An 18,884-nucleotide genomic window follows, 5' to 3' on the forward strand; every position below is an offset into this window, starting at 1 on the left:
TCCGTCATTTTCGAGGCTCTGGGTCTTTTTTTTCCAACTGCAGTGGCTGCAAGCTTTCATTTTTCTCTCCTCCTTCTCTCCCCCGCCAACCCGCCAAACGGAACCTACCAAACAAAAACGAACGGGCCCATCAATTCCCGACGGACCCTCTCGCCCTCTTCTCACCTCTCTCTCTCTCCCTCCTTTTCTTCCTCACCCAACATCGTCAACTTCTCGCGCGAATGCATCACACTGGCCATTGTCAGCTTCTTTGCGCGTGCGACTTTTGACCTTTGCAGCAGACTGGCGCTGAGAAATCAAGCAGCTAATTTGATACGTGAGTGGACCCCCGCATCGCTGTATTTTTGCGCTCGCGCTCTCCTTTTGGCCGCCCCGCGGAAACACGCTGCAGATGGTGGCAGGTGTCGTGGGCTAACCCTGAGCCTCAGCTCTGAGCCGGAACCAAGCTTGGTGTAGCTTCTTCGGTCCCCCGTCACTTGTCTAACCCTCGCCTTTCAAAACAGCGTCATTGATTCCAAAAGAGTCCCAGCTGGAGCTGAGGTCCCCTCCTTCCACCAACTTCGACCAACCCAGTCACAAACCCCTCCTTCGTCACGTTCGGTTTAGGTAATTCGACAACCCAAAGCCAACAGAGCCTACCACAACCGACACTTGGTTACTGCCCGCACGAGCGCCGCCGCCCATCGCACAACCCCAGCCGCCGCTCACGGTGCCCTCCCCCCCCCCTTGCGTCGCCGTCACTGTCCGTCATCAGTGACATCGCTTCAACGCCTTTCACGTCTCGAGCCTTCTATTTCTCTGCCACTGCCACTGCCGGAAGGCGGCTTGCGGTAGAAAATCGAAACACCACCTTTGCGTGTTTGTTGTTGTCTGGATGCCAACTTGTGTCGATAGCCAGAAACGGCCGCTCCTCATGATGCCCAACAACTTCAGCATGCCCGGTGGCAATGCTTCGGGCGATGGCGAATCCGACCGCGCTGCCGCGTCTCAGTTGCTTTTGGCTCAGCTTCGTCGCCAACAGTCCTCCACCAGCCCTAATCCGACTGCTGGACCTAATGGCTCGAACCAGTATGGTCAACTTGCATACCACGGACACCACGGCCACGGTCACGTCCACAACATCCCCCAGGGCGGCCAGCCCTATTATGGGCCCGACTCGCCCGGTTTGAACGCTGGCTTCCAGAACCCCTTGGACTCCGCCGCGTTCCTTCCTGAAGCTCCGACGCCACCTATTCACGCATTCAATCACTCTCAGTTCCCATCTGGACTGATGCAGCCTATTGGTGCCGGCCGCGGCGTCCCTCCTGCAGGTGCTGGCGAAAATCGGACCGCTCAATTGTTGAATCTTCTCAAGTTAGGACAAGGCTCTTCCTCCAACCAAAACCAGCCGCAGTTTTCCCAGGAAGCCCAGTCAAGCTACAACATTCCGCCTCCTATGATTCACGCGCCCGCCCCGAGTGGTTCTGATCCTAGTGGGTTTCTTGCTGCTTTGATGCGTGGGGCGCACCCTGAACAGCCCAAGCCCAAGCCTGAAGCTGCGCCTGCTTCTTCTTCGTCTTGGAATCAGCCCGCCCCTCCCTCCAACACTCAGCAATATCTGTTGAATCTACTGAGCAAGCCAAAGCCAAGCCAGAATGATACGAGCGAGATTGTCGAATCCAGTTTTCTCACACCTCCTCCGGCTGAGGATGATTCGAAGGAAGCCCGCAAACCTGCTGATATGACCCTCCTCGAAACCGTGCCGTCGCGATCCCAGTTTGATTTCGAGCCTCAAGGTCTGGAATCTACGCCCCCCAAGTTCAGCTCGACTCCACAGTCGCAGCATTCGCAACCTGCGTCTGCCGCTCGGTCGGGAATATTTTCTAGTCATCATGACGATCAGTTGGTCAGCTCCCCCAGCCAGAGGACTCCCAAGTCGTCTGCTGATTCTGCCATGGATCCCAATGTCAGTCGCCCCCCGGCAGCATCTGCTATGCAAATTCTGCGGAAGCCTGATCTGAATGATCCCAAGCGGCCTTTAAGCGACCATAGCTCCACAGGCAGCCCCGACCATACGAGACGGAAGCTGGAACATGTATCGTCTCCTCATGGGTTTACTACGGGTGCGCCTCGAGTCGCTCCCAACATCATCACCGTTTCCCCAGACTCGGAGGCCAAGGTTGAACTTGGTCAAGACCATGTGGAAGGTGAAAGGAAGAAGGAGAGTGTTGCTGAAGCCGTTGTCGGGCTTGCTGAGCAGGCCGACAGAGAGGCCCAAGAGGCGCTGGCCCGTGCTGAGGGACAGAGCGCTCAGGCTGGAATTACCCAAGACCTCGAGCAGATGATGAGTGCCGAGACCGACGATGAATTTGCCAGATCTGCCCAGACTGCCGCTCAGGCCATCCAGAAACAGCTTGAGAAAGACGAGAACAAGGACGTCCTCGAGTCTGCTCTCGATGCCGAAGTGGCAAAGGAAGTAAGAAGTATTGTGGATAAGGCAGCTCAAGCCGGTCAGGGCCCGGTTGCGGATAGTTGGGAAAGTGCCGAAGCCGATGAGATTGTCGTGATTGAGGAGACAGCGGCACCTATCAAGGTGTACAATTTCCCCTTGAAACCCTGGATCACTATTAGTGTTCAGGAGACGGATGAAGTTCGCCCTGTTTTCCGCGAAGAAGCGATTCTGGACATTGCTAGGCTCAAGAAGGACTTCGACCAAATCGATCGGAACCTTGTATCGGCATCAGAGAGCTACATGGCCTATGGAATGTCCAAGGCTGGCGGCCTCCGGGTGATTCGTCAGGAGGACGGTAAGGACGCTAAGCTCTTCACGGACACTAAGGATAGAATCTTCAATGTCGCCATCTCGTCGTCTGCCTCGAACCAGCACCCCAAGGAGGCCATCATTGGCACAGGCGTGAGCGGCACGGTTTACTGGGTCCAGCTCAAAAACGGTGACCGGGATCATCTGGAGGACGCTCATCCGGAGCAATACGGTTTCGCTCTGCCCCCTCTGTCGTCGCAAGAGGGCGGCGATGCCCCCGGCGGAGTCTTGAAGACTAGAGCTCGTCCTTCTTCTATGCATCCCGATTATTTTGCCGTTGGCCGCGGAAAATCCATCAATATCATTTGGCCTTCATTCATTTTCGAGAACAATCTTTTCAAGAACGCCCATGATCGCGTTGTCGACACCGAGAGACTCTTTCAGCAATGTTCCCTCAAGATCAACACTGGCAAGGCCGGGAAGGATTTTACTTTCAGTCAGGATGACACACTGATGGTCACGTTGGACAAGTCGGGCCGAGTCAAGTTCTGGGATGTCCGCGACTTGACCGCTGTCAGGGAAGGCTCCGATCCCCTGAACCCAATGCCTGCTCATACCTCTTTGGAAATCAAGGATCCTTTGATGACCTTGACCACCACCCCAGAAGGCGAGAAGGCCTGGCCTACGTCCGTCCTGTTGTTGGATAAGTACCGCCCGTACCAGAAGCGCGCCGCGTTGCGGTACATGATCGTGGGCATGAAGCAAAACCACACCCTTCAGCTGTGGGATCTTGCCCTGGGCAAGGCTGTGCAAGAGTTCAATTTCCCCCACAACAAGGAGTCCGACGCCGTCTGCAGCGTCATGTATCATGCTCGCTCAAGTATGATCGTTGTCGGTCACCCTACACGCAACTCGATCTATTTCCTCCATCTCTCCGCCCCGAAGTATGGTCTCAAGAACCTCTCACAGGTGGACTACATTCAGAGACTTGTTGCACAGGACCCTTCGATTCCGCAGCCCGAAGCTACTGCCGTTATTAGTGGTATCCGGGAGTATTCTTTTGCCAACAAAGGTGTGCTGCGGAGCCTCGGAATTCTTGGAAACCCTGCAGGTTCTACTGATGGCGATGAAGCGAACCTCTTCGAGCTTTATGCTATGCACTCCAAAGGTGTCACCTGCGTCTTCATCAAGAACGGTGAGCTTGGCTGGTCTAAAGATAACAAGGTCATTTGCCCAGCCGATGCTGAAAAGGTTGGCTTGGTCAAGATTTCCAAGCTGGTTGCTCCTGTGCAGCCAGTAGAGGTTCAACAGGCACTGGCTCCGGCCGAGACAAGCGCGCCGCCCCAAATTCGCATCGCTACGCGCCCTAACAAGGAGATTCTGCAGAAGACGCCGTCATCTCAGGGTGATGACAAAAAGGGAATTGATTCTGTGTCGACTGTCAAGCCTGATCGCAAGGAAGATATCGAAACTCCCGTTCAAAACAACAATCAGCCGGAGCGGGCAGAGAAGAAGGGCCGCAAGAAGAAGGCTGCGGCTGCTGCGGCTGCCGCCGCCGCCGCCGCCGGCGATTCTGCTGTCAATGGCCAGGCAGAGCAACAAGCCATCCCGACAATTGGCCGCACTTCATCTCAAGTGAAGGCCAGATCCGCTAGAAATGCTGATTCTTCTGCTCTCAACCTCCCCAGTCAATTTTCCGACCTCTCCTTGAACGGTTCTGGTATCTCTCAGGAACAACTCAACACAGTCATTGCCGATTTGGAGTCGCGCATCTCAAACAGCATGAACAGCATGCCAGGACGTATGTCCAGTGTTTTTGAGTCATCCTGCAACGATATGTTTAAGCGGCAGCGCGAGCAGCTGCATGGTTGGCTGCAAGATTGGATGCGCAATTTCATGGACGGTCGTGATGACCTTTTCCTCAAGAATCAGTCAGCAGTTCTTCAAGTCGTTTCGGACGTTCTTAATGACAACACCGAAACTGTCTTGAAGTCTCTTGTCGTCGATCAGGTCAACAATGCCATCATTCCCGCTATCCGTTCCACCGTCGAAAAGGTAGCGAAGGACCAGGTCGACTCTAGCCTGAATAAGCAACTGCCCGCGATGCAGAAGGAGATTGAGAAGAGACTCCCCCCTCTGCTTACACAGTCGCTCCAAAAGGCTGACATCACGCCAAGCTTGGTGGACAAGCTCGCGGATCAGGTTCTCCAAAAGGTGGCCACCCGGTTGGACGTTAATATCGCTAACCAGTTTGCGAAGTCGTTCAGCGAGCAGCTGCCTGTGTTGTCAAAGCGTGTAGCTGAAGACGTTCACCAACGTATCGCAGGAGATATCAGCACACGGATGGGCGAGTCCATTGCGCGGTTTGAGGAGCGGAAACGAGACGATGACGCGAAGCTCGATCGCCTTATTGCTCAGAACACAGAGCTATCCACGGCACTTGCCGCTCTGGCCGCGTCCCAGGTTCAAATGCAAAAGGAGTTCGGCGCCCTGAAGCAACAGCTTCATGAGCAGAACCGTGATCGCGACTTTAGCGTTCCGGAGCCTACGCACAGTCACACGCATTCTCGTGCCAGTGGCAGCGTTAGCTCGCACCAGCAGGCTGGCGGACCCTCCCGCGATTTGGTCACTTATGCGCCGTCCCAGGCTCATCAGCACCAACACACCCCGTCCATTCATAGCATGGCTCAACACCAGCAGCAGCAATTCGTTAATCAGGAGCAACAGGCGCTTTTCTCTCCTACTCCCCGCGAGAATCGTGAGAAGATGGAGCTCAACAACACGCTGGAAACCATCGATCGTTTGATGAGCGCAGGCCAGTACGACCAGGCAGTTATGCGCTGGCTGCAAGCGGAGGATAAGAGCGAAGAGGTCTTCCAGCAGGTCATTTCCAAATATGACCCCCGTTGTCTCTCCGGTCTAGCGCCCATTTTCCTTCTTTCTGTGGGGGCCAGCATCGTCAGCAATCTTTCCCGAAGAAGCCCTAAAATCCAAACCAAGATTGCTATGGTTGAAACGATCGTATACGCCATGGCACAAGCCCTTCCCCACTTGGTAAGCATCTTTACAACCCAGTGAACTGTGCCGCTGCGTTTATTTTGATTGCTAATATTTCGTTTCTTACAGGAGGATCAAGTTGTCGAGGCCGTCCCGAAGGTCATGTCTCTGATCCAGGCGAAGATGGAGGAGCTTTTGCTTGCTATCAGCCGCGAGAGCCCTCACGATGCCTCTTTGAAGACCTTGTCCAACATTGCTCATCTTGCTGGACGTGTCGGCGAGAGTTGCCAGCCTTCGCGCCAGTCTCTGGGCCATCCCGGTGCACCTTACTAACACACTTGCTGGTAGAATTTGCTTTGAGGAGGGGATGGTAGACGGTTCGAGGAGGCTTTTCCCTTTGCTATCTTGATACCCAGCTTCTTATTCTTCTCTCGGTTGCGGTTTTACGGATGGGTTTGGGGCACTATGTGAGTTGCCATCTTCGTCCAAGGAGATAGACTGGGTTGGATTTATGATTCAGCGAGCATGAAGGTAGTTTGCTAGTCATTGTTTATTTGCGCTCTCAACCTGTTAACAATTCCTGTACTATGGTACCTGGGCAGATGAAAGCGAAAAGTTATGGTCGAACTGGTCGAAGAGGTGGCTTTTGTAATGTTGTCTGAGCGGTCACGATTATGTGGGTTACGTGAGCTTGCTTGGTGGTTCTGGGCATTATCAGAATTACATGTCGTCGAAGTAGCTTGTACGTTATATCTTATTGTTGAGAGGATGCAAGATAAGTCAGAAGCAGGACACGAATTCAAGATAAAGTTTTGACAGCACGATATCACGCTCTGATGTAGTGATGGTCTAGGTTGCTCGAGCAATGCTGCGGTGGTAATGCTGTGGAAATCTGTATTATAGTATGCTCCTTATAGGTGCTAAGTCTCAGGCGAATAATCACATACGACCATAGATGGTAGAAAACTCGGGATCCCGTCCGCTCTCCCATAGATAAGCTACCAATCGCCTGACTAGTAGTTGGGTCGGTGACGACCAGCGAATCCCAGGTGTTGTATGTTTTTTTTTTTTTTGGTTTCGTATCCTTTTTGGCTAGCCTTTTCCATCTGATGATACTATTGCCGTGTCCCGTAAGTTGTAATCACCGGCTTCTTTTCTGGTCTCCTCTTTCTTTTTTGGATGGTGAACCGCCAATCATAATGAAGTGTGTTTGACCGTTCAGGGATAGGGACTCCTTTTTTGGTTATGCAAACTGTACTACACTTATTCACCACTTATCCCTCACTTATTCATGGGCTGTGCACTTTTATGCAGTCTATGCACCCGGAGATGTGGGTCCCCGGCAGCTCTCCGTGCCGGCATGGTGCGGATCAGTAGCGTTGCTTTCGCGTGAATGGGCCAGCCAACGGCAACGAGGAAGACAGGCCAGGATAGGGTAAATTGGCCTTGGAGGCCTTTGGGATCGGCGGTATGCGTGGAGTTGTGAGCAATACATACGGTGTAGCTTGACGAGAGGGAGGTGTCTCGGGCTGTTGTGGCAGACATGGAAGATGCTGGAAGAAGGGAAGGGGAGTCACTCGGCTTTGGAGCTTTCGTCAGACGGCAGAACTCGAATAGAAGTAATGTTTAGTACAAAATAGGTATGTACTTTGCCTGTTAAGAGGATCGTGAATAACGAGTCACAAAGAGGGGTAGAGTTGGTTGGTGTTTTTGTACGGGGCACACCGCAAGCGAGATCAATCAAGGTTGACGATACATGCTCGAATCACAACTCCGCATCATAACCATTCCATCCATAACTGGAATAGAAGGAGCCGCTCCGGGAAGTCACTTCGGCTTCCTCCGATCCATAGCGTTTCATTTTAGCGTGAACGTTCCTACTTTGTATCCCTAACTCCAAGACCAATCCGACCATTTCCATTACATACTGACGTGTCGGTAACCGGCAAAGGGCTCGTCCGTCTGGGATCGTATCCCCACAAGGCTTTGGACTTTATGCAAGAGACAGTCATGTAGTTGATCAAGCAAGGATGTTGTGCCGTTTCATCAACGAGTTATGAAAATGGATAACGTTGGGGTGGGGACAACAAGCTTCCGGATTTATGTTACCCAGATGTACTGACAGGACGTATAAAGATCTCGACTGTCTTCGACTGCTTGTATCTTGGACAACCTGCTCTCAACTCATACCTTTCCAAGTTCATCAAGAGCATTACAATACCACTACAGTCTCCAGTGAACACCAACACAACAACCATGGCCAACCCCTCGGCCACACCAAGCTCCATCCCCTCGTGGATGGAGCGGCTCGACATCAAGTCCATCACCGACCCCTCGGCGACGCCCTTCTCCTACCTTGTCACGGCTTTTCTCTTAGCCGTCGTCGTGTACTCCCTCCAAGGACCGAGATTCCCCAAGAACATCAAGCACCTCAACCCAAAGGGTCCCCTCGAGTTTAGCGACACGAGACCGAAGAAGGAGTTTGTGTATGGCTCTCGACAGATGCTTGCGAACTGGTTCAAGGCCAACCCCAACAAGCCTTGCCGTGTCATCAGCGACTTTGGTGAGGCCATAGTGTTGCCGCCGCGGATGGCCAATGAGATCAAGAATGATGATCGGTTGAGCTTTACGAGGTGGACTTATAAAGTTTGTTACCCCTTCGATCCATGGTGAGATATCAAGTGAGGACTGAGGCTTACCGGAAGAACTAGGCTTTCCATGGGCATCTCCCTGGTTTTGAAGGGTTCGGTGAGGCTAGCCGGGAATCGCACATTGTCCAGGAGGTTATCATGAGGGATCTTACCAAGTACCTGAGTAGGTCAAACATTGCCTTGACCGAGATCAAGTGACGAAGCTGACAAACGATGACAGACAAGGTCACTGAGCCCCTCGCCCAGGAAACCTCCATGGCGATGGAGGCCAACCTCCCCAAGGCAGCCAACGGCGAGTGGTCCACCATCAACCTTCGCTCAAAGATCCTCCCCATCGTCGCCCGCATCTCTTCCCGCGTCTTCCTCGGCGAGGAACTCTGCCGCAACGAGGAATGGCTCAAGGTTACCCAGCAGTACACAATCGACGGGTTCGGCGCCGCCGAAGATCTTCGTCTCTGGCCTGCCGCCCTCCGGCCCATCGTCCACTGGTTCCTCCCGTCCTGCCAGCGCGCCCGCGCCGACGTGCGCGTAGCTCGCAGCATCCTCGACCCGGTCCTCAAGAAGAGACGTCAAGAAAAGGCAGCCAACGGCGGCAAAGCTGAGCACGACGACGCGATTGAGTGGTTTGAGCGAACGGCCAAGGGCAAGTACTACGACCCAGCAGTTGCGCAGCTGGTGCTGTCCCTGGTGGCCATCCACACCACGTCCGACTTGACGTGCCAGGTCATGACCAACCTGATGCAAAACCCCGAGTTCATTGCCCCCCTGCGCGAGGAGATGATCCAGGTGCTCAGCGAGGGCGGGTGGAAGAAGACGTCGCTGTACAACATGAAGCTGCTCGACAGCGTCATCAAGGAGTCCCAGCGTGTCAAGCCTACGGGCGTAGCCTCGATGCGTCGCTACGCCGAGAAGGACGTGACCTTGTCAGACGGCACCTTCATCCCGAAGGGCGGCTTCGTGGCCGTGTCGGCGCACGACATGTGGAACTCGGAAGTGTACGAGCAGGCGGAAAAGTGGGACGGAAGACGGTTTTTGAGGATGCGCGAGACGCCCGGAGCAGGCAAGGAGAACGTGGCACAGCTGGTGAGCACGGCGCCGGAGCACTTGGGATTCGGACACGGACAGCACGCGTGCCCCGGACGCTTCTTTGCGGCGAATGAGATCAAGATTGCGCTGGTTCATCTGCTGCTGAACTACGAATGGAGACTGCCGGAGGGGTCTGATCCCAAGATCAGGACGTTTGGCTTCTCGATGGGGGTGGATCCGTCTTTGAAGGTTGAGTACAAGGGCAGGCAGCCCGAGATTGAGCTTTGAGTGTAGTACAGTATGGTGGGTTAGTCCAGTCGGCCATAGATATGTATGTAGTGTAGCAGTGTAGGTAGTTTGGCGAAGTCGGAGTCGTAGATAGATAGAGGTAGAGCCATGTGTGTGGCTGTAATATGATAGTATGTATGTTTACCTACGTAGTGTAGATCTACTTGTCGGTTATCGATACTACAGTGCCAGTGGATGCCCGTTCGTCTGAAACAGTCTCGCCATGTATGCTGTGATTGGCTGGGGAAAGCATGACGTCACAGGCACACTGGGTCAAAGACAGGGAAATCGGGACCTGATTGGGGACGAGAGGATCAGGGCCAATGGTGTGATTCCCGGTCCCGACCAAAAACCAAGGCTTTCCGGTTTGCACCCTATCTGTGACCTTGGCATGGACCCCAATCCTTGGGGATGGCCATGTGGTGACGGAATTCTAGACCTTGTGCTGAATGATATGCATTCACTTCAGTGTTTCCTGTTCCGCGTGTCTTTGTCGTTTTGCGTTTAGTTGTCTGTGTGTCTGCTTCGTGTCTCAAGCTCCTGCTTTCTTTCCCTGTCAAGCGAGGCCCTTACTCAGTCATTCAGCGAGGATCGAAAGAAGGAACAAACAAACAATTAACCAAACAATCAATTCCTCCTTCCACTTTCTCGAGCCTTCTCCAACTTCCGCTCTCCTCATTCAAGTTGGACAAAGACGGCCTACTATCGTTACGACACTGGGGTAGCAGGTGCCATCGGGTGCAATGCAGCAGCCCCCCAACAACGGAGGAAATGGAGGAAGGAATGGGTCGGGGCAGGACAATCAGGGGCAGGTCAGCCAAGGCGAATACTTCACCGACGAAGATGTTCGACGGACGAGCACAGCATCGACTCGACTCCCCTCGTTGCTCGAAGCAGCAGAGTCACCGCAGCCTCTTGCACGCCCTGTAGAGGTAGCAGCAGATATTCCACCACCAACAGCAGCTGCTCTTAGTCCCATCAGCGAGCGGCCGCCTGCACTTCATCCCCAACCAGCACCACAAGAACCACAAGTTCAGCCTCGTCGACCATCACAACAGCCCGATCTTGTGTCCCACCGCCCAGCTCCCCCTCCGCCCACTCGACAAAGTCAAGGTCAAAACATTCCATTCCAGCCCGCTCGTCAAGAATCCGCTATCCGTCTCCGCAGACTACGCACTGCATCCGAGAGCAGCTCGAGGCTAGGGCCGTCAGTCATCTCGGGTCAGAGACGCCCTTCTCACCCACAATTCGGATCCCAGTCCCGAGATGCCCCGGCACCTTCAGCGGCAACAGGTCGACGTCGTTCCAGCTCTGACCCCCAACGGCCACTCAGCGCCAGACACTGGGCTGATGATCAGCCTATCATGCACAAATCGACACCTCTAGTTCCTGAACACGAGGGAGGAGAGGTGCCACAGCCCCCAGCTGCCCATCTCTCCCCCATCAATGAAAGTGATCTGGCCCAGCCATCTATCAAAGTCGAGCCAGAGCACCCGGGTCTGCGTCACCAGGGTACCTTTCGAAACCTGATGCCACGTCGTCGCCGTGCAGAGAACCAGGCCAGCCCTGAGGATGCTCAGCCACAGGCAGAACATGACACATACGACTCGCGCATTGTAGACTTTCTGGATGTTATTGGTTAGCAGCTAACCCTTCCTTTACTCCTCACTCTTCACCATGCTAACCACACTACTATACTACAGACCCCGAAGTTGCCGCCTTGTCGTCCATCACCAACGTTCAAAACTCCCTCTTCGTTCCTTCACTGGGTAGATTCGTCAACCGAAGACCGACATATGATCTCTCCCAGCTACCAGTTCTCCCACCCAACCTGGCCGGCACCTCGCCCCCTTCCCAAGAGGATGTTCATACGATCCGAACGACCAGAACGGCCACGACTGCAGGCGAGGGCGAGACAGAAGATGAAAGCGCGCATCAGCGCCCAAGTCCACCTCATGTTCACAGTTTCTCGACCGTTTTGACTGCTCCTCAGTATGCCATCCTGCCCAAGGACGCTACTCTGGAGGGATGGCGCGAGGAAGACATCCGGATGCTTAACGACTATGTCCGGCATATGCTCCACTCAAAGCGTTCCAAGTTCAAGCAGCGTATGAAGGCATTCGGAAAGTACTGCAGCCGGCCTCTGGGCTTTCTTGTCACCCTCTATGCTGTTTTGATCACTCTGTTCGGTCTCGCTTGGGTTCTCTTCCTTATCGGTTGGATCTACGTCGGCGACAAACAGCTGTACGTCATCAATGTCATTGACAATGTCCTTGTCGCTCTATTCGCCATTGTCGGTGATGGCCTTGCTCCCTTCCGGGCGGTCGACACATACCACATGATCTTTGTGGCTCGCTATCGTAAGTGTTTGCTGTATAGTCGAGGTATTACCTACTGCTAACTTTGATCCAGACCTCAAGACCATCAAGCTTCGCAACAGGTTGTTGGTTCCTTTGAAGGATCCCAATGACGTGCCTCTGCAAACCCAGGCCGCCCTCGAACAAGCAGACGTTGAGCGCGCCCCCGTGGACCCTCACATGACAGAGGTCCGGCATGACGATACCTTCATCCCCGTCCTCTCCGAGAAATCACAAGCCAGATTCATCCACCATCAAAAGAAGCTGGCCAAGTCGCACACCTTCTACAAGCCTCACGAAACGGGAACCCACCACGCCTTTCCTATCGGCTTGCTCATTGCCATTGTTTGCTTGTTGGACTTGCACAGTTGTCTCCAGATCACTCTCGGTTCTTATACCTGGTCTACCGATTACCACACCAGGAAAAGTGCAGTGACCACCGCTGTTCTTTGCTGCTCCATTGCTGCCAACAGTACTGCCGGTTTGCTCATTGCCATCGGCGATAGGCGTACTCGCAAGAAGGATGTCTTGGAGCGATTACTGAAGCAGGAGCTCACGGCTGAAGTGATGCACAAGATGGAGAAGGAACGGGAGAAGAAAGCCAAGCAAGAGGCTGGGGAACCTACCGGTATCATGCAACCGGCTTTGACGTTGACGAACAAGTTCAGAAAGAGTGAAGATCATGGAGTCAGAAAGAGTGCAGATCATGGAGTCAGAAAGAACATGGATCATGGCACTAGCAAGGCTAGCAGCAGCTCAGAAAGCTCTCGTACGGACAGGAAGGAGACAGCAGGTCGGTTCAACCCTACCGTTTCAGCAGCTCAGGTTCAGGACCAAGAGAAGCAGCAGGGAGCTCGGAACGGCACTGCGTAATGTGGGAGGTCAAAAGAGTTTTGTTTTGCTTTGAAAAGTCACGGAGTTACGATCAGGGAGAAAGATACACGGGCGGCTCTCTGGATGCCATTTCTGCTTATTCTGTTTTTCTTTTCATTTCTGTCTAATACCTTGTATAAGGTTTCCCTTCTGTCCACATCCCGTCGTATCGCATCGCATCCATCAAGCAAGCAAGCGAGCCAACATGCTTTCTCTGTAGTCTTGTCTGTATACTTGTAATTCACTTCTTCTATTGGCATTTCCGTCGTTTCGATAAGTCCTTGAACTTCTGTGATCAATCGTTAGCAATCCTCCCCTTACACGTTGACAAGTGACAAACATACCTTAACCAACTCGTCCCACTCCTCCCCCACCTTTTTCTCCCCTCCTTCCTTCTCCCTCCTAGCAACTAGCTTCCCAACAACATCCACATACCTCCTCACCATCCCCCACCCCATATCCTCATTCGTAATCTCCCCATTTCTCATCTGTTCAAGCACAACTTCCAACCACCTCTCCACCCCATTCCACCGCAACACATGACCACCCACACTCAAACTATCCTGACTCTTGAGCCGAAAAACAAAGTGCACCGTCCCGCTAGGAAAGAACACAGTCTGCTTCGGCTTGAGGATGACAGACCTCCATCTTGGACCTTCAGCATATTGGTGCGGATCTGCTGCCCACTTTTCCCTCTCACCAAAAACCTCTGCTTTGGATTCGGGGGTAGAGGATGCGGTAGATAACCACCCAAACCCTACCATGCCCTCCTGGACGGTAATCCAGGTGTCGAACCCAAAGGCGTCACAGTGCGGAGGGGTGTGGTGGCCGCCTTGGGAGAGGAGGGACCAGGATTGCACGTTGGTCCATTCGCTCCAGGAAGAGGGGGAGGCGCGTAGGCGTTCGGCTCTTTTTTCTGGCGTCGTGGCGGTTATTCGTTGTTTCTTGGAGGATGGGGATTTGGAGTGGGATTTGGAGTTGGGAGGGCGGCCGCGCTTTTTGGAAGGGGTTGTGTTTGGTGGTGTGTTTGGTGCGGGAGCTGGTGAGGGTATTAAGTTGGGAGGGCTAGTGGAAATGAAAGTGGGATCGGGGGTAAAGTTACGGTTGTTGACGGTAAGGTTAGGAAAAGGCAGAGTGTTCGACTTGGGTTCAGGGGTAGCAGTGTACTCAAGCTCAGGAGTGCTTACCCCCTCAGGGAAAAGTGTACCCTTCCTCGTATCCCCAGGTGGCGTCACCAACCCCGACTTAACTACCGTAGGAGACGCTGGAGGAGAACTGAAACCAGAAGACACAGCAGTCATCAGCACCTCCGAACGGATATATCTCAACATTTGACTCCCCGGTCCTTGCAAAAACGAAGGGGTGGTAGAAGGTATAGGCGTCGACAGATCCAAGACATTCCATGGATCATCCTTTTGATTCATCTTTTCATGTACCTCGTGTGCATCCATGTCCTCCGAGTGAAACCGTGCGCGAACCGATCTCAAAGTCCTCAGCTGTCCCGAAGGCTCCGTCACCGGTTGACTGGGGATCTGGACCGAGACTTGGCGGTGGAGAGTAGGGAGAAGATGGTCAAAGAAGAGGGTGATGGGCCGGTATTGGAGTCGGTCTGTGTTGCTCCCGGCTGTGGCCTCCGGTTTTGGTTGGGTTTGAGAGCTGGTAAATGGAAGGGAGGCCGTGGGAGTGGGTTCGAAGTATCGCTTATCTTGGACGATCAAAAGTACGTTGGGATCGTAGTGAGAAGATTCGATCAGGGCTGTGGCTTGGGCTTGGTTGAGATAGAGCGCTTCGATGGGACCGGAGTTGGTGTCCGTGTTGCTAGAGGGTGTATAATTGGTCTTCGGGTGTGATACATTCTGGAGAAGAGAATGAAGCAAGCGCTGGGTACGTTGGCCGTGGGTGGGAATGGAGTAACCGCCATCCTCCGTGGTGCTTGCGGCATTGGCTTTGGAAAGGTCCTCCTCAAGCTCAGATAGGGTTTGACGGCGGTAAACATCGTCAAGAAGCGGATCAGGAACAGGCGCGCCGGTGTTGGGATCCAGTGGAGGATAGGTGATTGACACTGGGGGCTTTGACCTCAGCGAAGGCAGTTTCTTCGTGCGTCGGCGCTTACATGTAGATTTGGGCGCGTGGACGTGAATGGTGTCGGAGAGGCAAACGTGGATGGTATCGCCCACCTTCTCGTGATGGGAGAACGAGGCTTTGCGGCGGATGGTGGCCATCTTGATCTCAACGGCGAGGAGTTCGTCTTTTGCTCTCTCTGCTTTTTGGAGCTCGATCTACTATGTCAAGATCTCTGCTGCTTGGATTGAGTAACAGAATGATTGGTGTTGAGGTTTGCTGCTCGTGAACAAGGGTGTTGTTCATTTGGCAGCAGAGCAGAAGCAAAGTCGATACGGTCGCATGAGGATATAAGGCCGGCTGATGGGCATTGCCTCATGATTCATTTGGCCTTGGAGCAACATCAACACCACTGAACAAACAGACCTTTGTCATCTGGTTACTTTATTCTTAGCTTTAAGGTTGGTAGTCGTTCTTGGCTTGACTCCGTGTCTTTGTCCCATTAATCAACGCCCTTGTTCTCCTGACCCCTGGCAAAGATCTTGTCAACGGGATCTTCCCCGCTTTGTCAACCCAGACAATGGAAGAAAGGACTGTTGTTCTTTGTGATAAATATTGCCTGTCCATCCCTTGATCAGTATTGCTGCAAAGCAGATTATTGTAACAACCCAGGCGGCGACTTATGCGGAGTGTCCACCCAACCATTTCGGGCTTCCATCACGCAAGAAGCTCCTCCACCACCATGAGTAACTCCTTCAGCATGCTCAAATACAGAAAGTGGCCACAATCAAGATCAACCTTTTTCGCAGCTATCCCTCTCACTGTAAATATACGAGCAAGGGATCTCAATTCTCCAACGCTCGAAGTAGAGGGCGTGTCAAAAAAGCCAACAGTAGAATGCGTGTTTTGTATACCCCAGTGTTGCTAGCAGTTCTTCCTCCGGCAGATCAGTTAAGGACGTCAATGGTTGGTTCCTGATAGAGGCAGGCGCGGTCAACCTACCAAACAAAGTCGCATGGAAGTCATCATTCTCTACAATACCTGGTAGTGGGAAATCGTAGAGGTATCTGATCACCTTTTTTTTTTCATCCCTTTTCTCCTCCCCAAAAATATTAGACATCATCTCCCCCCTTCTCATCGCAAACGCCGCCAAAAGGCCACTCACACCATCCTTCTTACCCTGCCTCCTGCGACTGGTGGCGTCTAAGCCCTCAGCGGCACCGGTGGTAACACGACCGCCTGATGAGTGACCGACAAGAATTAGGTCCGCTCCCTATGTCTCGTTGACCATCTTTCAAAGATTCTTTTGCACCACGGCCGCGTCGTTCTGGAATAGCGGCGAAGGGCACTTCGGTTCCGTCTATGGTACCTCTAGGTAACTGGCTGAACATGACCGAGTAGCCTGCCTCTTTGGCTGTGGTGACGAAGGGTAGACCCGGTGGTGAGAAGCCGCCAGACGCCGGGAACGATGTGGATGTTTTGGTTTGGTTACCATCTGGAGTCTTGAAAAAATTTATGAGGAGATAAGCGATGTGCAAATGGTGGACGAGAAGGGAGTATGTTTGACCTGGACCTGGAGTGCCAGTATTGTAAATACACCCACGTATGGCAAAGAAGCTGAAGAGGAGAGATGGTAGCACTCCGATATTACGACATAGCAATTCCTGCTACCTGGATATGGCCAAGTATAAGTCTAGCAGGTGGGTTAATTATTATGTGTGTGTGTGTGTAGTCGTACGTGTTTCGAGAGTGGGAAGTCTCGACATGACGTTGACGAACCATGCAGATCACCCCTTTTTCTTGACTACATCGTGACTGAGTGAAGTCTGAAACGTCAGAGGAGCCGCGCAGAGCCTCATTGATTTTCCGAGAACGTCTATCGGCATTATTCCCAATCTCAAATTTTCAGCAACGCGCCTATGTTGACTGTAGACTTGTCGATATGGCACGTTAGCTGTCAGCTTTGCTTGATGATGTCGGCCCCGTACAGTTTTCTAGATCCTGTGCACGCTTGTTCTCTCAACCCACATTTTACAGAGAATGGAAACAACAGAAGATAAAAACCGAAGAAGAATCGATCGAAACAAAAGCCAACGAAGACTCACACCAAAAAGTAAAAGAAAAGAGGAAAGAAAAACATACAACACCTGGGATTCGCTGGTCGTCACCGACCCAACTACTAGTCAGGCGATTGGTAGCTTATCTATGGGAGAGCGGACGGGATCCCGAGTTTTCTACCATCTATGGTCGTATGTGCTCGATTTGTCTTGACTTCTTACTCATATAGCCAAGGATGGACTAGTATCGACTACTAACGACCTCCAATTTGTACTTGTACCCTAACTCAGCAGGCCTCTCCCTCAATCCCTTTGTCGGCACCGCCTCGGTCTTATACACAAGCATTGAAGGCCGTAATCAGAGACTTCTTCCCAGTCCAAAGGATACAGCAACTGCCGTTGCTGAAATTCTCAAGAATCCGTAGGCAGTTTCATTGAGGGCTGAGTTAAGGGCTCAGTCGAGTTGTTGTGAATGCGTCAGATAATAAAGGCTTCTCCATAGCTTAATGGTTCGTTGAGGACGAGGTATCTGATTTGAGGGGAATAAGGCTATGCATGGTATTTGTTGGAGGTGCGGTTGGTTCGGAAGCTACTGGCTTCCTCCTGTCGACGCTGTCAATAAGGTCGTCGGGGTAGCCAGGGTTGGAAGCGCATGATGCACTTCAAGGTATGTAGGTGCCTCGCTTGCTGTAGGATTCATCGCTAGGGGTACATGGCCCTTTTTTTTTATATAGTATGGATGGATTGGAAGTTAAACCCTCACTACCAAGAAGATTTGATGCTTCCTACGCTACTCGTTAGGATCAAAACCGTTTCCCTTCCCCTTGGCGCAACTAGGGGTCAGGCAGTCCTAACGGGTATGTATATGCGGTTTAGTGCATTTGAAAGTCATGTATCCATTTCCGACAAACCCATTTGCACCTAGCAGACAGTTCTCACTTAGTGAGCAGAGACGAGACTACACGGGAAGTAACAATGACTGACTGTGTATAAACTAAACATTGCAAAGAGATACTCACATACGACCATACCCACTGGAAAACTCGGGATCCCGTCCGCTCTCCCATAGATAAGCCAGTGAGGGCCAGATTAGTAGTTGGGTCGGTGACGACCAGCGAATCCCTGGTGTTGTATGTTTTTTTCGTGTTCTTTTCGAGGTTTTCTTTTGAGCACCTCTAGGTACACCCCCGACTTTTTGGTCCTCCGGGATGATGATACTGTTGCCAGGTACACTGATTCGCCCGGGGCAGAAAAGTTAAGACTCGTGCTAGGCTCGTCCTAGTCAAAATAGATGAGATCTTGACATTGTACCTTGGGTATACTCCTACTACGCATCTGATCTTGAGTTCTATGCAATTACTTGATAGAAAAATCTTAATAGGACTCTAGCCAATGTCTTTTGGAATCGTCGTAATCCCTATCACAGTTTTGCAACCGTGTCTCCTAACTACAACGAGCAGTATCGTATTGCAAAGGTCTCATCAATTTAGTCATGGACGAGACTGATTCGTGCGTGTGCCTTCCCATATGCTTCATATATATATCGGACACTTGTCGAGTCTTAGCATAGGAAAAGGTAATGTAAATCCTCGCTGCATCAGATACAACCACCTCCCAAAATAAGTACCCTGCAGTTTGTGATAGTTGCTTGTCTCGTAAACTAGTATCAAAGGAGGAGAGTGCGAAAATAGCGAGATAAACAAGATTCAGAGTTAAAGACAGTACACACCGTGGGACAGGTGCATATCTGTGTTTTCTAAATCCAACAATAAGTCCACTGAATGAGTATGTATTCGCAGTTTGGGTGAGGCAAGGGCTGACAAAGTTGAAGCGA

The 18,884-nt window shown here is 52.3% G+C and overlaps 4 protein-coding genes and 3 non-coding genes across 8 annotated transcripts; 5 read left to right on the forward strand and 2 right to left on the reverse strand.

The window, feature by feature from the left end:
• Positions 1-58: 58 nt before the first annotated feature.
• On the forward strand, positions 59-6,561 carry NCU05375. 2 transcript variants are annotated; one of them, XM_011395264.1, is made up of 3 exons: positions 59-316; positions 429-5,794; positions 5,867-6,561. In XM_011395264.1, the coding sequence occupies exons 2-3, from the start codon at positions 875-877 to the stop codon at positions 6,068-6,070; spliced, it is 5,124 nt and encodes a 1,707-aa protein (XP_011393566.1). In that variant the 5' UTR covers positions 59-316; positions 429-874; the 3' UTR covers positions 6,071-6,561. The 2 variants fall into 2 exon arrangements, with proteins under 2 accessions (XP_011393566.1, XP_011393567.1); XM_011395265.1 differs by having other exon boundaries at positions 504-5,794.
• Positions 6,562-6,698: 137 nt separating this feature from the next.
• Positions 6,699-6,798, forward strand: NCU15662. Its single transcript, XR_897820.1, has one exon. It is a non-coding gene; the product is annotated as a 5S ribosomal RNA (ribosomal RNA).
• A 1,195-nt stretch (positions 6,799-7,993) lies between these two features.
• NCU05376 (p450 monooxygenase) lies at positions 7,994-9,702 on the forward strand (the record flags this gene model as incomplete). The annotated part of the gene is made up of 3 exons (XM_958096.1): positions 7,994-8,383; positions 8,449-8,551; positions 8,609-9,702. The coding sequence occupies 3 exons, from the start codon at positions 7,994-7,996 to the stop codon at positions 9,700-9,702; spliced, it is 1,587 nt and encodes a 528-aa protein (XP_963189.1).
• A 346-nt stretch (positions 9,703-10,048) lies between these two features.
• NCU05377 (integral membrane protein) lies at positions 10,049-13,407 on the forward strand. Its single transcript, XM_958097.3, has 3 exons — positions 10,049-11,340; positions 11,406-12,062; positions 12,115-13,407. The coding sequence occupies exons 1-3, from the start codon at positions 10,446-10,448 to the stop codon at positions 12,930-12,932; spliced, it is 2,370 nt and encodes a 789-aa protein (XP_963190.2). The 5' UTR covers positions 10,049-10,445; the 3' UTR covers positions 12,933-13,407.
• NCU05378 (hypothetical protein) lies at positions 13,028-15,154 on the reverse strand (the record flags this gene model as incomplete). The annotated part of the gene is made up of 2 exons (XM_958098.2): positions 13,028-13,221; positions 13,277-15,154. 2 exons carry the CDS (start codon positions 15,152-15,154, stop codon positions 13,183-13,185), a joined length of 1,917 nt encoding a protein of 638 aa, XP_963191.1. The 3' UTR covers positions 13,028-13,182.
• Positions 15,155-17,128: 1,974 nt separating this feature from the next.
• Positions 17,129-17,228, reverse strand: NCU15663. Its single transcript, XR_897821.1, has one exon. It is a non-coding gene; the product is annotated as a 5S ribosomal RNA (ribosomal RNA).
• Positions 17,229-18,071: 843 nt separating this feature from the next.
• NCU15664 lies at positions 18,072-18,187 on the forward strand. The gene has a single exon (XR_897822.1). It is a non-coding gene; the product is annotated as a 5S ribosomal RNA (ribosomal RNA).
• The last annotated feature ends 697 nt before the right edge of the window (positions 18,188-18,884 follow it).

The sequence above is a fragment of the Neurospora crassa genome, linkage group II (genome assembly GCF_000182925.2).
Source record: "Neurospora crassa OR74A linkage group II, whole genome shotgun sequence".
NCBI classification, from domain to species: domain Eukaryota; kingdom Fungi; phylum Ascomycota; class Sordariomycetes; order Sordariales; family Sordariaceae; genus Neurospora; species Neurospora crassa.